At 38.1% G+C, this 17,559-nt stretch overlaps 1 protein-coding gene across 12 annotated transcripts in view; it reads right to left on the bottom strand.

The window, feature by feature from the left end:
* The window catches only part of Kdm4c (lysine demethylase 4C), a 281,505-nt gene that overhangs the window by 229,868 nt on the left and 34,078 nt on the right, over positions 1 to 17,559 (bottom strand). The window contains exon 1 of one of the 12 annotated variants that reach the window (XM_060365729.1): positions 12,415 to 12,549. The exons of 8 other annotated variants lie outside the window; for them this stretch is intronic. Coding sequence is in view for 3 of the 4 variants with exons in the window: in XM_060365731.1 (XP_060221714.1) it covers positions 12,908 to 13,000 (93 nt within the window). In the remaining variant the exon portion in view is untranslated. 3 more of the 12 variants (XM_060365733.1, XM_060365731.1, XM_060365732.1) reach the window with 3 other exon arrangements.

Below are 17,559 nucleotides of genomic sequence, written 5' to 3'. Positions count from 1 at the left end.
TCTGTACAAAGACATCAAGATTGTACATTCATCAAAGAATAAAACAAAACAAAAACAACACACAAAACTTTTTGACTACCAATGAACTTGAGAAAAATTCTATTTAACACACTTTTTCTTTCTTTCGTTCGTTCTTTCTTCCTTTCTTCCTCTCTCTCCTTCCTTCCTTCCTTCCTTCCTTCCTTCCTTCCTTTCTTTCATCTTTCTCTTTTAGGGTTTTGAGACTAGGTTTCTCTGTGTAGCCTAGTCTGTCCTGAACTGACTTTGTTGAGCAGGCTGGTCTTGAACTCCTACACATCCTTTCTATCCTCACTAAACTAAAAATAAAAGACAATAAAGAACTTAAATCTCAAATAACTCAACAAGTATGCTAGAGTCAAAAGTTCTCCCATCAACCATTAACACAGGCACTAAGGTTAGCAATTAATAAATGGGAACTCACGAAACTGAGATGCCTCTGCATGGCAAAGGACACTGTCATTCAGATAAATTGGTAGTCCACAGAAATGGAAAAGATTTTTACAAACTCCACATCTGACAGCAGGTTAATTAATATCTAAAATATATAAAGAACTCAGGAAACTAAATATCAAGAAAACAAATAACCCAATTAAAAAATGGATACAGATCTCAACAGAGAATTTTCAACAGAAGAAGCTCAAACACATAACTGTTCAATATCCTTAGCCATCTGAAAAATGAAAATCAAAACGAGTATCAAATTTCATCTTACATCTGTCAGAATAGTAAGATCAATGCTGGTGGGAATGCAAACTTACTCAACCACCATGGAAATCAGATAGGGATTCCTCAAGAAGACAGAAATCAAATCTAGCTACACTACACTTGGGCATATACCCAAAGGATGCTTCAGCCTACTACTGACACACTTGTTCATGTTAATTGTTGCTCTATTCATAACAGCCAGAAAGTTAGAAACAACCTAGATGTCCTTCAACAGAAGAATGTATAAAGAAAATGTGATACATTTACAAATGGATTATTACATAGCAGTTTTTTTAAAAATGACATCCTGAAATGTGCAGGAAAATGGAATTATTAAAAAAAAAAATCTTCCTGAGTGAGATAATCCAGACTGAGAAAGACAAACATGGTATTACTAACTTATACCTAGATGTTAGCTATTAAGTAGATGATAATCATGCTATAATCCACAGACCCAGAAAGGGTAATATTACATATTACTTATGTAATAAGGAAGGCTCTGGGGGAATGAATGAATCTCACTGAGAAGGGAAAATGACACAAATTTTACAGGTAGACTAGGGGCCTGTGGAAAGGGAGATGATAGAGAGGGAGAGTACAGAGAGACAACTAGATTTGGAGGGCATTTGGGAGGTGATGTGGAAACCTAATAGAGTCTAAACTCCTGGAAATCTAGGAGGGTAAATGTAGTAAGGGCTCCTAGTAATGGATGATACACAGCCTGAACCATGTCTTCTGTAGCAGGCAAAAATTCCAGAGGTGGTACTGGGACACCAACTCATCCACAAAACTCTTGACCAACTATCTGTCCTGCCTGCAAGATGTGTTGAGACAAAGATGACACAGAACTTATGAGAGTAGCCAACCAATGTCTGGTTTAACTTGAGGCCCACTCCACAAGAGGGAGCCCATGCCTAACACAGCTTGGATGATCAAAAACTGGAGACTGGATAGGCCAAAGACCTAGGTATAGAGAAATTTTAATTCAGAACATGGCTGCACTGACAAGAGATTACATCCAAAGACCTTCTAGGTCTGTGTGATCCAGCTGGAATACAAACATGCCTTTAATCCAGGAGACAGAGGCAAGCAGATCTGAGTTCAAAGCCAGCCTGGTATAGAGCAACCATCAGGTAATGCACCTGGCATGGTGGTACATGCCTTTAATCCCAAACAATGAAGGTAAAATTAGTTTACAGAAGGAAGCACCCATGTTTAAAAGTGATGTTTAACTGAATGGCAGAAAAAAATGACAAACCTGAGAAAGATTTGACAGAATAGGAAAGGAAAGCTATGTAAGGGGCAATGCAGTTTTACAGAGACAGGCTGAATGAGAGACCAAACTAAACACAGGTGAAGATAGAATGAGGCAGAGAATAAGGAGCCAAAAGATTAGACTAGATTGCTAGAGTTAGTTTGAGGACACGCAGAGCAACTCAAAGCTGAATAAATCAGCTGGCAGAGGAGTTTGAGCCAGAACAGCTGAGTTGAACCAGCTAGCTATGAGCTCAGAAAGAACAAGAAAGGGTGAGCTTATTTATTATACAGTAACTCTCAGAGGGTAAAAGCATTCACAGCCTAGATTAGATTGCACAGAGGTCAGAAGTTTCCAGAACTAGGCCCAGAGGAACAGGGCAGTAAGCCCACCAGACAACAATTGAAGCAGGCAAATAAAAGTTCCTTTTACACCTATGTTAGAACTATACAAAAATAACCAAAAAAAAATAAATAAATAAATAAAAAATAAAGATTCAATGAAATGATGCCTAATGATATTTTGCTAAGCTCATAGATCAGTGCCTTGTCTAGTCATCATCAGAGAGGCTTCCTCTGACAGCAGAGGGACGTGGATGTGGAGGCCCATAGTCAGCCATGATGCAGTCTAAATTTTGGAGCTCCATGTTGTCCCTCCCCTTGGAGCTCAGGGTTACCATGGAAGAGGGGAAGGAATGACTACAAGAGTCAGAAAAAAATGGAAGACAGCAGGAAATATGGACTATTGAATCTACTAACAAGGCTCATATGGTCTCAATGAGACTAACGAGCCAAACACTGTATAGGTCAGCACCATATATGACTCATATATGCTATATATGTTAGCTCCATATTTTTGTAGGACATCTAAAAGTGGGAATGAGTGTATCTCTGACTCTTCTGCCACCTCTTGAGAATGATTTTCTCAAATTGTGCCGCCTTATCCAGCTTCAATAAAAGGGCGTTTGCCTTATCTTCTTTTCTGAAAAGGGAGAGTAAATCTGGAGGAGAAGGAAGGGAAGTGGGAGCTGGGAGGAGTGTAGAGAGGGGAAAGTAGTTGAGATGTATGATATAAGAATCTGTTTTCAATAAAAATTTAAAAAAAAAAAAACTCAGCACAGAACAAAAGTTCATGGATGAAGCTAGCAGAAACAGTTAATAGCTAATGTAGGTTTTCTCTCATTCCTAGAACTGTTGAATTATCAGAGAAATAAATACTAAAGAAAAGGAAATGCTTTAAGAAAAAAAATGAACTGCAATGACAGCTAAGCAAACAAAGACACAGAGAGGAAACTGGAATAAAAATTCATTTAAGCTGAAGGGCAAGTAGAATTCAAGAAAAGAAATACATTATTATTAAAGTAATATTTCGAAGGATTACCAAAATAATTAACAAGCAGTCAAAAGCATGAGAAATAGGTAACCAGAAGATAATATTATGACATTAACACATAGTACAACACAGGGATAATCAGATAGAATTGTGGAAGATAAATTAGCATATTTAAGGTTCTGAGACACAATGTAAGAGTCCCAGGACAGATGAAAAGTATAGAAAACAATACATACAAGGAAATGATTTAATAATAAAAACAATTACATTTACAAAGATAGTAAAAATAAGATTTTTTTTCAAAAGTGTGAATAATAGCCACTTTATGAAGTAATACATGAACAAATATATAAGGCACAGTTTTCATATCAGAATACACATATTTTTCAATCCTAAGTAATAAGAAAATAGTATGCAATAGCACAAAATTAGTCAGGGGTCTAACAGCACACAGGTCACAAGTGTGCAAACAAAAATAATCAAAACAGCCGGCGCTGGCGGCACATGCCTTTAATTCCAGTAATTGGCAGGCAGAGCAGGTGGAACTTAATGAGTTGCAGAACAGACTGGTCTACAGAGAGAGTTCCAGGAGAGCCAGGGCTACATAATGAAACCCTGTCTAGAAAAACTAAATATATTTATATATCAATACAACATAAAAAGACACTGATTCATTTACAATAAAAATTCATGGAGGGGATTTGATAGGTCTAAAATTTACATGTAATAACATAAATAATATTTAGTACTAAAGAGCAAGTATATCCTCATGAAGAAAAGGGAAACTATGGAATGCTCTGGCAGTGAACTGGTGATATGTGCACAGAAGTCACTAAATTATACACTTAATGTGAGTGAATATTGTATTATAAAAATTGTATTTCAATAGAACTGTCTTTAAAAATCATTATACCCTGAGCTAGTTAGTGGTTTAACTCACTGATAAAGTGCTTGGCTGAAATGTACAAGAACTTAGGTTCAGTCCCCAGTGTAGGCACAAGGTTATTGTATAATTGAAATGCTGTACCTCCCATATCTGGTTGCAGTCCTTGTTCTGAGAATCTCCTATTTCAATGTTATATAAACACTGCTCCCCAAAGCTGCTTGATATGCCAATAAAGCAACTTACAACCAATCGCTGAGAAAAGGGGAAAATAGGGCTGGACTTCCTGCCAGACAGGAGAGGAGAAGTTAGGGAGAAAGAGGATTTAGCCTTAGTGAGATCCAGGTGACATCAGAAAAGTAGCTAGAACAAGAAAAGCTACAAAGTACCAAGTATTTCTGGGATGAACACTGGGAGGAAGCCAAGTTAATTTAGAGGGATAAGAATAAATTAGTAATTGCTTAGTTCTTGTGCTGTAAAGCTTGTTAAAATAATATAATAGACTCAATTATTTGTTTGATAGCCAGTTAAAAGAGAAACTGAGAAAGTTTTTACAAAAATAAGTAACATTTTGGAGTACAACGTGGGACTGAACTTACATAGAAAATAAAACTACAGAACAGTTTCTTAGTTCTATTCATTAAGAGAGCAACTATAGTTTCTAAGACAAGGAGTTCACAGCTTCCTGACTGGACAGACGCCAGTAGAGCAGCAAGGCCTCCACCTCCCTGCAGATAAACAAAAACTGATACAAACCCCAGAGGTATTTCTTTTAGAAAACCTTTGCTGAGTGACAGAAAAATAAAATAAAATACAATAATAATAATAATGGCTCTTTAACACAAGCAAACTTCTCAAAGCCAGACATTCTTAGCCAAGACAAGAAGCTAAATCCCTTTAAGAGGCTCTTGCTTCTCCTGCAGGCTGGAGGTGTAAACACTTGTGGACTGAATAACTTCCTAGAGTGAAGGGGGGGGTCAAGATCCCTTGAGGGAGGCAGAAAATAAAGCATCTCCCTGGAAGCAGAAGCCAAAAGCAGAATGAGAAGCCTCAAGCATTTGAACTGGCAAATAAAGGGAAGCTGGTCTAAAAAAGTAAAGTCCTAGCAGATGAGCCCAGCTCAGCTCAGGACCACTGTGTCCTCAAGGACCACACAACACCAGGAGACCTCCAGGATAAGAGGATTCAGGACAGGAGGAGCTTATCTTTAGCGACACTCTCCAGAGAGAGATCAGGGAAGGCTCAGAAAGGGCTGAAAGGGCAGTATCTGGGGTGACCTGGACAAAGCAGGTTAGTTTTACAGAAGCCCTGCCACTATAGAAGCTTGTCTTGAAAGGGTTAGGCTAACTTTGTAACCTATATGTCTTCTAAAGCCTATAGTTTTGAGTTTTAGGTCCAGGTTAAGCTAAAGCCTCTTAGTACCTTTCCAGAGAATGAAGGAATGTGACCCTATCTGTGAGGACAGATATTAAAAAAAGGCAAGAAAGCAATGACCTTCATTCAGCAAAAGAAGGACCAGACCCTTGTCCTTGAGATAACGTTTCTTAGCAACAAACCTAGACTTCTTCTGAGTAGCTTTTGACCTCCAGCCAAAAGTTTGTAGCCCCTAATCTTCAAGGATGAGCTAACCACCCCCTCCTTCAATTGCAGCTACATCCACACTTGGCAGGACTGGCCAAGCTTGAGCACCTAAGACTAACCAATTATCTTACTTTATAGCTTCCTCATCCAATCCTAAATTGCCAAGACTGCAACTTCAAATCTCCCACAATTTTTCTTTTAAAAACCTAAAGGCCTTTGTCTCCCAGTGCCACTCTTTGCTGACCGGCAGGGGTGACCCCATTGTGCAATGGTTAATAAACCTCTTGCTTTTGCAACGAGTCTTGGTCTGGGGGAGTTTCTGGGAAGGGTGCTATCTTGAACTCCTGAGCTGTGAGACCCCAGATCTTACAGTCTTAGGACTGACTACAGTTGGACACATGATAGGAGACAGTGGGAACTGGGACCTGTTCCCACCAGGCCATGCCACTGGCTGCGACAGACAGACACACCTTGCAAAACCAGAAGCTGCTATCGAGATCAGGGGCAGAGGAAAGCAATGACTATCTCATTTTTTGCATTTTAACATAGAGAGGGCATTTTAACATAGAGAGGGCATTTTAACAAGCAGCACAACAGCAGAAACAAATCCATAATTCTGAAGAGCAGAACTGAACTTCCCATCCATCCAGCCTCACGCTTGACTCCTTGGGCCCGTCCCCCAGAGTGCAGCTGAACAAAACAAAAAGTAGACAAGCAGCCCAGACCCTCTGGAAACCAAGGCCCCAACCCATGCTGCCACCACACTCAGGTCCAGTGAGGAGGGATAGGGAAAGGCACCTCGGCACTCAGCCACAAGCCAGCACGTTGGCCCCCCTGGCTACAGCCCTGCGGAGGCTAAGCAGAAAGTGTCTTCTAGGTAGAGAGCCTTCCTTGTGCCTGGCCACAACCCCTCCTTGTAGGCTAAAATTCCCACCTGAGCTTTCCCACAGGGAAACTTTAGAACAGGAGGAAGGTGGAAAGCCCTCAGTGGGAAGCACTCTGGCCTCCTGTGGGTTCCCTAAGTTTTCTCATCCAGAGGGTAGCGTAAAAGGAGCAAATGTGGATGATGGGATTCGGTTGAAGGTGCCTGGCTTAGTGCTGTTAATTTTGATACACACACACATACACACACACACACTATTATACAATATACTATGTAATATATATTATATATATAATTTATAAAACATATTTTAATTAAACAACATCAGTTTACTCTGGAAAAAGAAAAGTAAAGTCCTTATGGAGAGCTTTTAAGATTAAAGAAGGGGCTGGAGAGATGGCTCTGTTCTTCCAAAAGTCCTGAGTTCAATCACCAGCAACCACATGGTAGTTCATAACCACCTATAATGATATCTGGTGCCTTCTTCTGGTGTGCAGGCGTACATGCAGACAGAATGTTGTATACATACTAAATAAATAAAATCTTTAAAGAAGATTATTTTCTATGTTGAAAATGGAGGAAGAGACAGTGACACATGCTTCTGGATTCCATTTGAGTTTGTTTTTCAAATAATTGTTTTCAGTAACAGTTATGGTTTTATAAGGATAATGTATTATAAGAATAGTATAGATGGGTATAGTCTCACTTTTAAACTTAGTTTAGGATGATAGAAATTGGTAGTAGAATACTTTATCCAAAGATAAAAAATATATAAATGTAAACCATACCTAACAATTTTGGAATTGTTTTTATTATATTTAGTTTGTTATTGTAAGAAAAGGGGCCTTTTATTAGAATAAAAGGGCAAATGTAGGCATAAAGTTATTATATAATTCAAATGCTTATTTCTGTATCTCCTCATATCTTGTTGCAATCCTTGTTCTGAGAATCTCCTGTTTCAATGTTGTGTAAACACTGTTTCCCAATTGTCCCTTGGTATACCAACAAAGCAGCTTACAGCCAATCGCTGAGAAGAGAAGAAAATAGGGCTGGAGTTCCTGCCACAGGAGACGAGGAGTTAAAGAAGAAAGTAGGGGATTCAGCCTTAGAGAGGTCCAGGTGACATCAGAAAAGAAGTTGGAACAAGAAAAGGTACAAAGTGCCAAGCATCTCTGAGATATACACGGTAGAAAGCAAAATTAGCTTAAAGGGTTAAGACCAGATTAATACTTGTTCTGTTCCTGTACTCTGAAGCTTGTTAAAATAATAGTCTCAATTACTTGTGTGATAGGCAGTTAAGAGAGAAACTGAGAAAAAGAGTTTTTATAAAAAATTTTAACACCCTAGCTTGCAAAATACCCAGACATAAAATAAAACAAGGGGAGAACTGCAATGGCAGGAAAATACATCTATGAAAAGGAAGATTATCATAGCAAAGAAAATGAGATGATTCCAGTGTTTCTGTAGCAATGTGGCCAAACAATAAACAAGAATACCCTGAATTATGTATATTTTGTATAATTAAGCAATGACTTATAAAATAATGCAGATCACTAAGGAAGTATTATTTCTTAAAATATGTATTTTCTATATTATTATTTTATATAATATAATTATATATTATAAATTTTGTATAATGTAGTATATATTTTAATATGTATTTAAAAAATTCAAAGTTCCAGAAGTTGTACTGTTTTAAGTAAAGTAAAAAGCTAAAAATGTGTGTGCATGAATGAATGAATAAATGAATGAATGAGAAAGCTTTGCACAAAATCAGCACACAATACAGGCTGAGAGTGATGGGGTTCAGATAGAAAGAAGGTCTACAAAAAACACAGCAGTGAGCAGTATATTTGGGTTCTGATTGCTGACTGCACTATATGTTTGGAATATTAATCACTGTGTCTAAAAATTCAAATATATTGCCCACAAAGAGATTATACTTTTAAAGGATTTTTTAAAAATCAGAAAAGTGAGGTTGGAGAGATGTCTCAGAGTTTAAGAGCAGTAACTGCTCTTCCAGATGACCTGAGTTTGATTCCTAGCACCCACAACAACCTATAATTCCAGTTCCAGTGGCATCCATGGGTACGAAGCACACATGTAATATGTGAGCAAAACACTCATATATGTAAAATAAAATAATTTTTAAATATTATATAAGACTATCTCCTGAGCTATATTACATGTCAACATTTATGCCAGGCACTGCACATAGCAAGGTCTTACAGACTGGACAATAGAATTTTCCTAAAAACAGCACATGCATTTTCCTAAGCAGTGACTTTCAAACAAGCAATTGTCATGCTTTGGTCAAACTTTGACAGATGAAAAATTATAAACAGCCAGGTGTAGGCAGGACTTCTACTTACAAGGACAACTACAAAACAAAATTTATCTTATCAGATTTTGCTACAGAGTATCACTGAAGCCCATGGATTTTTGCCTTATTTTCCTGTAATATTATCATAAGTGGCAACTAACTTAGTTCTATGCATAAGGCAGAGCAAGTAATATTATAATTATTAATTATGTCATCTCATTTTATTCTGTTAAAGTGGCATGTGTCTTCAAATCCCATTTCATCTGAAAGAACTGTAAGAAAGGTATAGCTTGTCCAAGATCTCAAAGATCATGCCCAGAAAGACAAGGAATACCAAAGTAAAGATTAAAACCTCTAACCTGGGCTGGCTCCACTGTTTCTGAAACAATGTGGCCAAGCAAAATACAGAAAGTCAACTCTGATCCATGTACATTTTACATAAAAAAAAAGTATAGGAAAAAAATTCCCTTTTATCTCCCAATATCTTTAAAGTTAATAATGTAGTGCTTTGGATCTTTGTTTTTTCTTCATTTTGTTTTGTTTAGTTTAGTTTTAAAGGATAGTCCATCAAAATCAAGAAATACTTAACTCCAAGTAAAATATTCGTGGATACACTCACAGATAGGCAGTCTATTTTTTTAAGTTACAAGGGTTGGTAAGATGGCTCAAAGAGTAAAGGTTTGTCTCACGAAGCCTCAAGAGCTGTCCCTGAGTACGAAATGGTGGAAAGAGAGAACTAGCTCCAGCAATTTGTTTTCAACACACATCCTGTGTACCATGCATATACCACACACATACATACACTTAAAGAAAAAAATGTTATTTCAAAACTCAAAGAAATAATCACTATGGGTTTTTTGTTGTTGTTGTGGTTTTGGTTGGTTGGTTGATTGGGTGGGTGGTTTGGTTTTGTTGGTTGTTGTTTTGGAGATATGGTATCTCTATGTAACACTGGCTATCCTAGGTATCTCTATATAGAAAAGGCTAGCCTAGAACTCACAGAGCTCTGCCTGCCTCCTTGTGTGTCAGTACACCTAGCTAGCTTTTATACATCTACACATAAATCTTAAAGATCTTTAAAAACAATCTAAATCACAGAACTTACATCTTGGGAAAGAAAGAGCTAGAGGAATTCCACCTCTTCTTGAGGAATTAGAGCAGAAATTAAACATTGTTAAAACAGTTAAATACTGTCAATTTCCTATTTAAAATGAGCCATTATTATAATCACTCCATGCCCCTCTCTTTTTTCTTTCTTTTTCAGATAGAGTCTTACATAGCCCAGCCTGGCCACAAATTCACTATATAGCCTAAACTGATTAAAAATTCCTGATTGCTTCCTGTATTTTCCTTCAAGTGCTAGAATTACAGGTGTACCCCCACCACACTCAGCTCTGAGTACTTCCTTTAATGATTCTTTTTCCTTTACTGGGAGAAGATGTTATGGGCCAGGGCACTTTGACTTCCTGATTGATTGCTGTTGGACTCTATCTAGGTACCCTTGCTACCAGCCTAAAGATGTCATGGAACACTCACATTTTGTACACTCCATGGCTACAATAAAGCAGACATCTCTGTGTACTGGAAACCACAATTGCTCACTACTAAAGTGCAACTCTGGCTCATAAAAGGGCTGTCCCAACCACAACTGTTTCAAACTGTACAAGATTTCTAAAACAACAAGCCTTGGTGAACTCTAGATGATGCTTCAGCCTTTAACACCAAGACCAGAGAGGTATCAGATCCTCTGCCTGTTTTTTTTTTCTTTCATTTTAATTTTATTTTATGTGCATTAGTGTGAAGGTGTCAGAACCCTTGGAACTGCCAATACAGACATTTGTGAGCTGCCATGCTATTGGCATAAATAGTCCATTTCCATGAGGACACAGTGACTTATGAATTATGGTGAAAACCTCTGAAGAGTCTCAGAGCTCAAACAGAACAGCAACAATTGGCAACAGAGAAGAAAAGTAGAGAAAGGTAAGCAGGTGACATCTTGAAACAAACAACTTACCCTAAACTATAATGCAAGTAATAACAAACAGCAGATTCATCTTAGCCAGTGATTCTATTACTATCAGTAATATAGTCTTTCTAATATATTTCCTTCTTAATTAACAAATAAACAATTCCACACATTTCCAATTCACTCATTGGCTAAAAGGGAATTATAACATCTTAGAGTCTGTAATGGTGAGATGCCTCACAAAAGTAAAACTGGAAACTTCAATAATAATAATGTACTTTTGAGCCAGGAAAGATGGTACACATCTGTAATCCAGCACTCAGCGAAGCAGAAATAGGCAGATCTCTGTGAGTTCAAGGCCAGCCTGGTCTACAAAGCAAGCCCATGACAGCCAAGGCTACACAGAAAAAAACCTGTCTCAAAAAAAAAAAAAAAAAAAAAAAAAAAAAAAGAATAAAAATAATTTTTTTAAAAGATGTGCTTCTGTTTTAATCCCGGTGTAGGGATCTGGGGTTGCTTTGGACTGTCCAAAGTAGCTGACTACGATGTGCCTTGGGCTCTAGTGAAAGTGTGGTTTTGCCAGCTGCAGATAATTTCTGTGATTGTGTGATAGTTGGAATTCTGGGCACTTTTCAGAGGGTACATAAATATGAGGGCCCCAAGAGGTGGGGTCAGTAGTTGTTGGTCATTTAGGGAGGTTGACTGTAGTTTGTTTTGCAGCCATGGTAAAATAAGAAACAAAAGGAAAGAAAGTAGATTCAAGAATTTTCCTAATCCTCTCTCCCTTCTATTCTTATTTCTCTATCTAGAGTTAAGCAGTAAAACTTGGCGGAGAATCCAATAAAAAGAAGAACCCACAATGTCCTTTCACTCTTTTTCCGTCTTTTTCTTTTTGCCAATACTAGGGATTTAATCCAGGGACTTGTACAATCTAGTCAAATCAATGTTCTACTCAGCCTTCGACATACATTTTGAATGGCTCCAAGATAGGACTTCATTTGAGCCATTTCTTAACAGAAAATCCTAATGGGATGAGAAAGGAAAACACCCAAATTTACCCAGGTTCTATGTACTCTGCTTCTACTTCTCCTGTTTTGTTTTGTTTTGTTTTTGTTTTGTTTTGTTTGTTTCTCTTACTTGCCTTCATTTTTTCTAATGCTACTATCCTTACTTGAAGCATTTTTGTTTTACATGGAGGAGTGAAAACATAAATGTCACAGTGCACATTTAGTGTACACATTCTATCCTACCACCCTAGGGATCAAACTCAAGTCATTTTAACATACAAATTTAACATATACTTATAGAGGAATTTTAATCCTGCAACATGGCTACTCTGGCTGGAATACAGACACATCTTTACTCCAGGAGACAGAGGCAAGCAGATCTGAGTTCAAGGCCAGGCTGATATATAGAGCAAGCTTCAGGTAAAGAAAAGCTTAGGTTCAGGCATGTTGGTACAAACCTTTATTCCTAGCACCCAGGAGACAGAAGCATGCAGATCTCTGAGTTCCAGTCAGTTCTGTTCAAGCAGTTTGTTTGAGTCAGTGAGTTGAGAGGCTTCAGTGAACTTGAGTTTGTGGCAATTCACTTTGTAGAATTCAGAGGCAGTTTTACTAGGAGAGTTTTACAGAGACAGGTTGAAGACTGAACAAGATATAGGTATATAGGTAATGACAGAATGAACCAGAGAATGAGAAGGAACCAGGAGATTAGAACATACTAGCAAACTTAACATGAGGCCATGCAGAGCTATTATGGGAGAAACTGAGAGAAGCCAGATTGAATCAGTTAGCTTGGAAAGGAGTTTCAGCCAGAACAGGTAAGTTGAGCCAGCCAGCCAGCCAGAGTTCAAAAAGAACTAGAAAGAGTGAGCTTATTCAGTAGGAATTATCAGTGGCTGAAAACATTCTAGGTCAATCTTAGATTGTATGGAGGCTAGAAGGACTAGGCCTAGGTTAGCAGAGAGCCTCAGAAAGAACAATTATATCAGGCAAAGAAAAGTTATTGACCTGAATTATGGCACTTGATACTTTTAAATCTCCCTTTTCCTTTGAAAAGAAAAGCCATCAATCAGCTAATGTGTTTTTAATGATCTATTTTTTTATTGACAATATAAACTTTTCAATTACATACATAGGCTCAATATGACAAAATCCAACACCCCTTCAAGTTAAAAGTCTTGGGACAATCAAGGATACAAAGCACATATCAAAACACAATAAAAGCAATAAACAGCCAGCCAATAGTATCAAAATTAAATGGAGAGAAACTTAAAACAATGTCACTAAAATTAGAGACAAGACAAGGCTGCCCACTCTCTCCATACCTATTCAATATAGTACTTCAAGATTTAAGTAGAGCAATAAGACAACAGAAGGAGATCAAGGGGATACAAAATTTGAAAGGAAGAAGTCAATGTATCGGTATTTGTAGATGATATGATAGTATACATAAGTGACATCCAAAATTCTACCAGAGAACTCCTATGGCTGATAACCACCTTCGGCAAAGTGGCTGGATACAAGATTAACTCAAAAACATTAATAGCCTTCTTATATATAAATGATAAACTGGGTTGAGAAAGAAAACCAAGAAATAACACTGACACAATAGCCACAAATAATATAACTCTAATCAAGCAAGTGAAAGACCTGCATAGCAAGAACTTCAAGTCATTAAAGAAAGAAACTGAAGAAGATATCAGAAGAGGAAAAGATCGCCCATACTCATGGATCAGTAGGATTAACATTGCAAAATATGGCCATTTTGCCAAAAGCAATCCATAGATACACTGCATTTCCCATCAAAATTCTTACAGAATACTTTATACAGACCTGAAAGAACAATTTTCAACTTCATGTGGAAAAATTAAAAACCCAAGATAGCCAAAACAGTACTGTAAATTAAAAGAACTTCTAAAGGTATCACCATCCCTGATTAAACTGTACTACAGAGCAATAAAAACCACATGGTATTCACATAAAAACAGAAAGGTTGTCAAACACCTACTTAATTTAACATTCTTATACTCCTTTACTTCCCTTCCAAGCCCCCACCCCCAACCTTAGGTAGGTGATTAATAGTGAAAGGGACTGTAGACCTCTTTTATCTATTACCTGCAGATTAAGGGTCCCTGGGTTCTTAGGGAGTTACAAAACTAAGTCATCAGGGTATCAACAGTCTAGCAAAGCAGCAGTAGCAATACACATCAGCAGAAAGATTCAGTAAAAGCATCGAAATGGCAAAATCCCACCAAAGCAGCACAAGCTGTTCTCAGGAGTGTTTCTCTCTACAAATATCAACCAGCAAAAGATGCACACCATAACAAAGAAAAAGTGTAGAGATGCAGAAGGCATTGTTTCACTGTCTGTGGACTTCTATCTAACCCTCCTCAAAGTCCACAAAAGGATATTTTGCAGTTCACAAAAAATATGACCCTTGCACAAGGTAGCTTTCAGCTGACCATCATCACAAGCTCTCTCACAGGGCTGTTTTCTTGTTTGTTTGTTTTGGTCCCAAACAAACAAGAAAAACATATTCATATTACATAACTCAGTTTCCAAAGAAATCAGAAACTTACACTCCACCCACACACTTAGGAACAAATGATTTTTGACCATACAATGGAAAAAAGAAACCATCTTCAACAAATGGTGCTGGTCTAACTGGATGTCTGCATGCAGATAAATGAAAATAGATCCATACTTATCACCCTGCACAAAACTCAAGTTCAAATGCATCAAAGACCTCAACATAAAACCAGACACACTACATCTAATAGAAGAGATAGTGGGGATGAGCCTTAAACACACTGGTACAGAAGACAAGTTCCTGAACAAAACACCACCAGCTCAAGCTCTGAGATCAGCAATTAATAAATGAGACCTCTCTCATGAAATTGAAAAGCTTCTGCAAGGAAAAGAATACTGTCAATAGGACAAAACAGAAGCCTACAAAGTGGGAAAAGATCTTCACCAACCCTACATCTAACAGAGGACTAATATCCTCTATTAGAATATACAAAGAACTCAAGAAATTAAATGCCAAAAAACCAAATAACCCAATTAAAAAATGTTCAGAGCTAAACAAAGAATTCCCAACTAAGGATCACTTAAAAAATGTTCAATGTCTTTAGCCATCAGGAGAACACAAATCAAAACCCTGAGATTCCATCTTATACCCACCAGAATGGCTAAGATAAAAAACTCAAATGTGGGCACATGGTGGCTAAGATATAGGGCAAGAGGAACACTCATCCACTGCTGGTGGGAGTGCAAACTTGTACAACAACTTTGGAAATCAATCTGGCAGTTTCTTAGAACTTGACTATGTTCATAGCAGCTTTATTCGTAATACCCAGAAGCTGGAAACAACCTAAATGTTTCTCACCCAAAGGATAGATAAAGAAAATGTGATACATTTACACAGTGGAATACTACTCACTTACTAAAAACAAAGATATCATGCAATTTTCCGGCAAATGAATAGACCTAGAAAATATCAGACTCCCAGGAGCCTATGGGGATAGACTTGCTAAGACTACTAGGAGCAGGGTGTAGATGAAGGGGGTTATGGAGACTGAAATTAACACCTTTTGTAGCCAGGTGCAACTTTCAGTGGACATAGAAGGACACCAACTCATCTATAAAACCTTCAACCCAAAATTTGTCCTTCCTACAAAAAATGTAAAAATTAATATGGAGCAGAGATCCAGGGTCGATTATCGTTCTGTCTTTAAAAGTGGACTTGTGGTTGGTCCTACCCAGGGCTGCAGCAAAGCTGTTCATGACCTCTAGAAACGGAGGCTGCGGTCATCGGAATCCAGCACAGACCTCCCAAGCTGGGCCCCCGGGTGAGCTTCCTCTGCTTCTGTCCGGGAAGTCCACCAGCTCTCAGCGTGGGTGCAGAGTCCACTGATTGTCAGGGGCGGTCTGACGAGATCACATGCAGCCGTGCTCACAAAAACGTCTGGTTAATGATGGTAGCGAGCCCACGCACACTTGGGTGTTAGAATCAGGTGTGATGACTTACTTAATGACATGACAAGCACTACTTGAGATCCATCCCATGGAAGAGATCCAACCCCTGACACTATTAATGATACTCTGTTATGCTTACAGACTAGAGCATAGCATAACTGTCTTCTGAGAGGCTTCATCAGTAGCTGATGGAAACAGATGCCGAGACCCACAGCCAAACAATAGGCAGTCTTATGGAAGAGTGTAAGGATGCAATGAGGGTGCCTGAGGGGTCAAGGATACCACAAGAAGACCTACAGAGTAAACTAACCTGGGTCCATGGGGGCTCATGGAGACTGAATCACCAACAAAAGAACATGCATGAGTTATTAGACATATGTAGCAGATGTAAAGCATGGTCAACATGTAGGTCCCCTAACAATTGGAGCTGGGGCTGTCTCTGACTCTGTTGCCTGACTTTGGATCCTTTTCCCATAGTTGGGCTGCCTTATCTGGCCTCAGTGGGAAAGGATGTTCTTAGTCCTGCTGAGACTTGATGTGCCAGGGTGGGCTGGTACCCATAGGTTGGGGGAGGGGAGGACTCCCCTTCACCTAGAAGAGGAGGAAGGAATGGGAAAGCATGGAACTTGCGGGTGAGACTAGGAGGAGAAAACGCAGGGCGCTGTAATCAGATTGTAAAGTGACTAAATAAACAAATTAATGAAAGGAAAAAAAAAAGAAAAAGCCATCCAACTACGGTGTTTGTAACTATCTAATTTTTTATTGACAATATAAACTTTTCAAATATATATATAAGCTCTAATACTATTCCTTCCAAGAAAAAGGAAATTTAATGATTATTTTCTAGTATATGGGAGGAGGGGTTAGTTTTAGTTATTGAGGGAGAGACATAAAGCTAAGGCCATTCTCCAACTCACTATGTACTTGAGGCTTGCCTTGAACAGTTTAGCTCTTAAGAGAATTCTGGTTCCCAGAATCAATATTAGCTAGCTCATAACCACCTGTACCCAGTCTCCAAAGGATCCTATACCTTCTTCTGGTCTCCACAGGCATTAACATATGCATGTGTGCGTATGCACACTTACATGCAATTAAATAAATCTTCTTTAAAAAATAATAATCAGGCTTTCTCTCCCTCTGTATTTCTCCCCTGTGTTTAATATCCCAATTTCACTTTATCAAGCCACTTCAGGATCATTCTGTTCTTGCTTTCTAATGCTTTTCTTTTTTCCTCTCTCTTTTTTGTTTTGTTTTATACTGTTGTTTTCCTTTCTTTTTTTCCTTGTTCTTTTCTTTTGTTTTTCACTCTCCCAATAAAGTGGTTTGCAAGGCCCATGAAAGATGAAACTACCCTGAATTATAAGATAGCATCTTTACTTCTCTCCAGTTTATGTCAGTCCTGATTCTGACAGGACTGCAATCCCTTCTCTTATTTATTTTGTTCTTCCCTATGTGGTCTCAAATACCATCGCAAAGCTAATCACTAGTCCTACTACTGCTTTGTTTCCTGCTTTCTATTTACTTTTTATTTCAATTCTTACTCAAACAACTAATATATTAATAAACACAGAACTACCAATGTCCCTTTAGTACATGAAGTAATTAGTGTTTAAGAAGTGACTTTGTGT

Source organism: Meriones unguiculatus, chromosome 12 (assembly GCF_030254825.1).
Source record: "Meriones unguiculatus strain TT.TT164.6M chromosome 12, Bangor_MerUng_6.1, whole genome shotgun sequence".
NCBI classification, from domain to species: Eukaryota; Metazoa; Chordata; class Mammalia; order Rodentia; family Muridae; genus Meriones; species Meriones unguiculatus.
The sequence above is the reverse complement of the archived record's forward strand: the minus strand, read 5'-3'. Positions and strand labels throughout refer to the sequence as shown.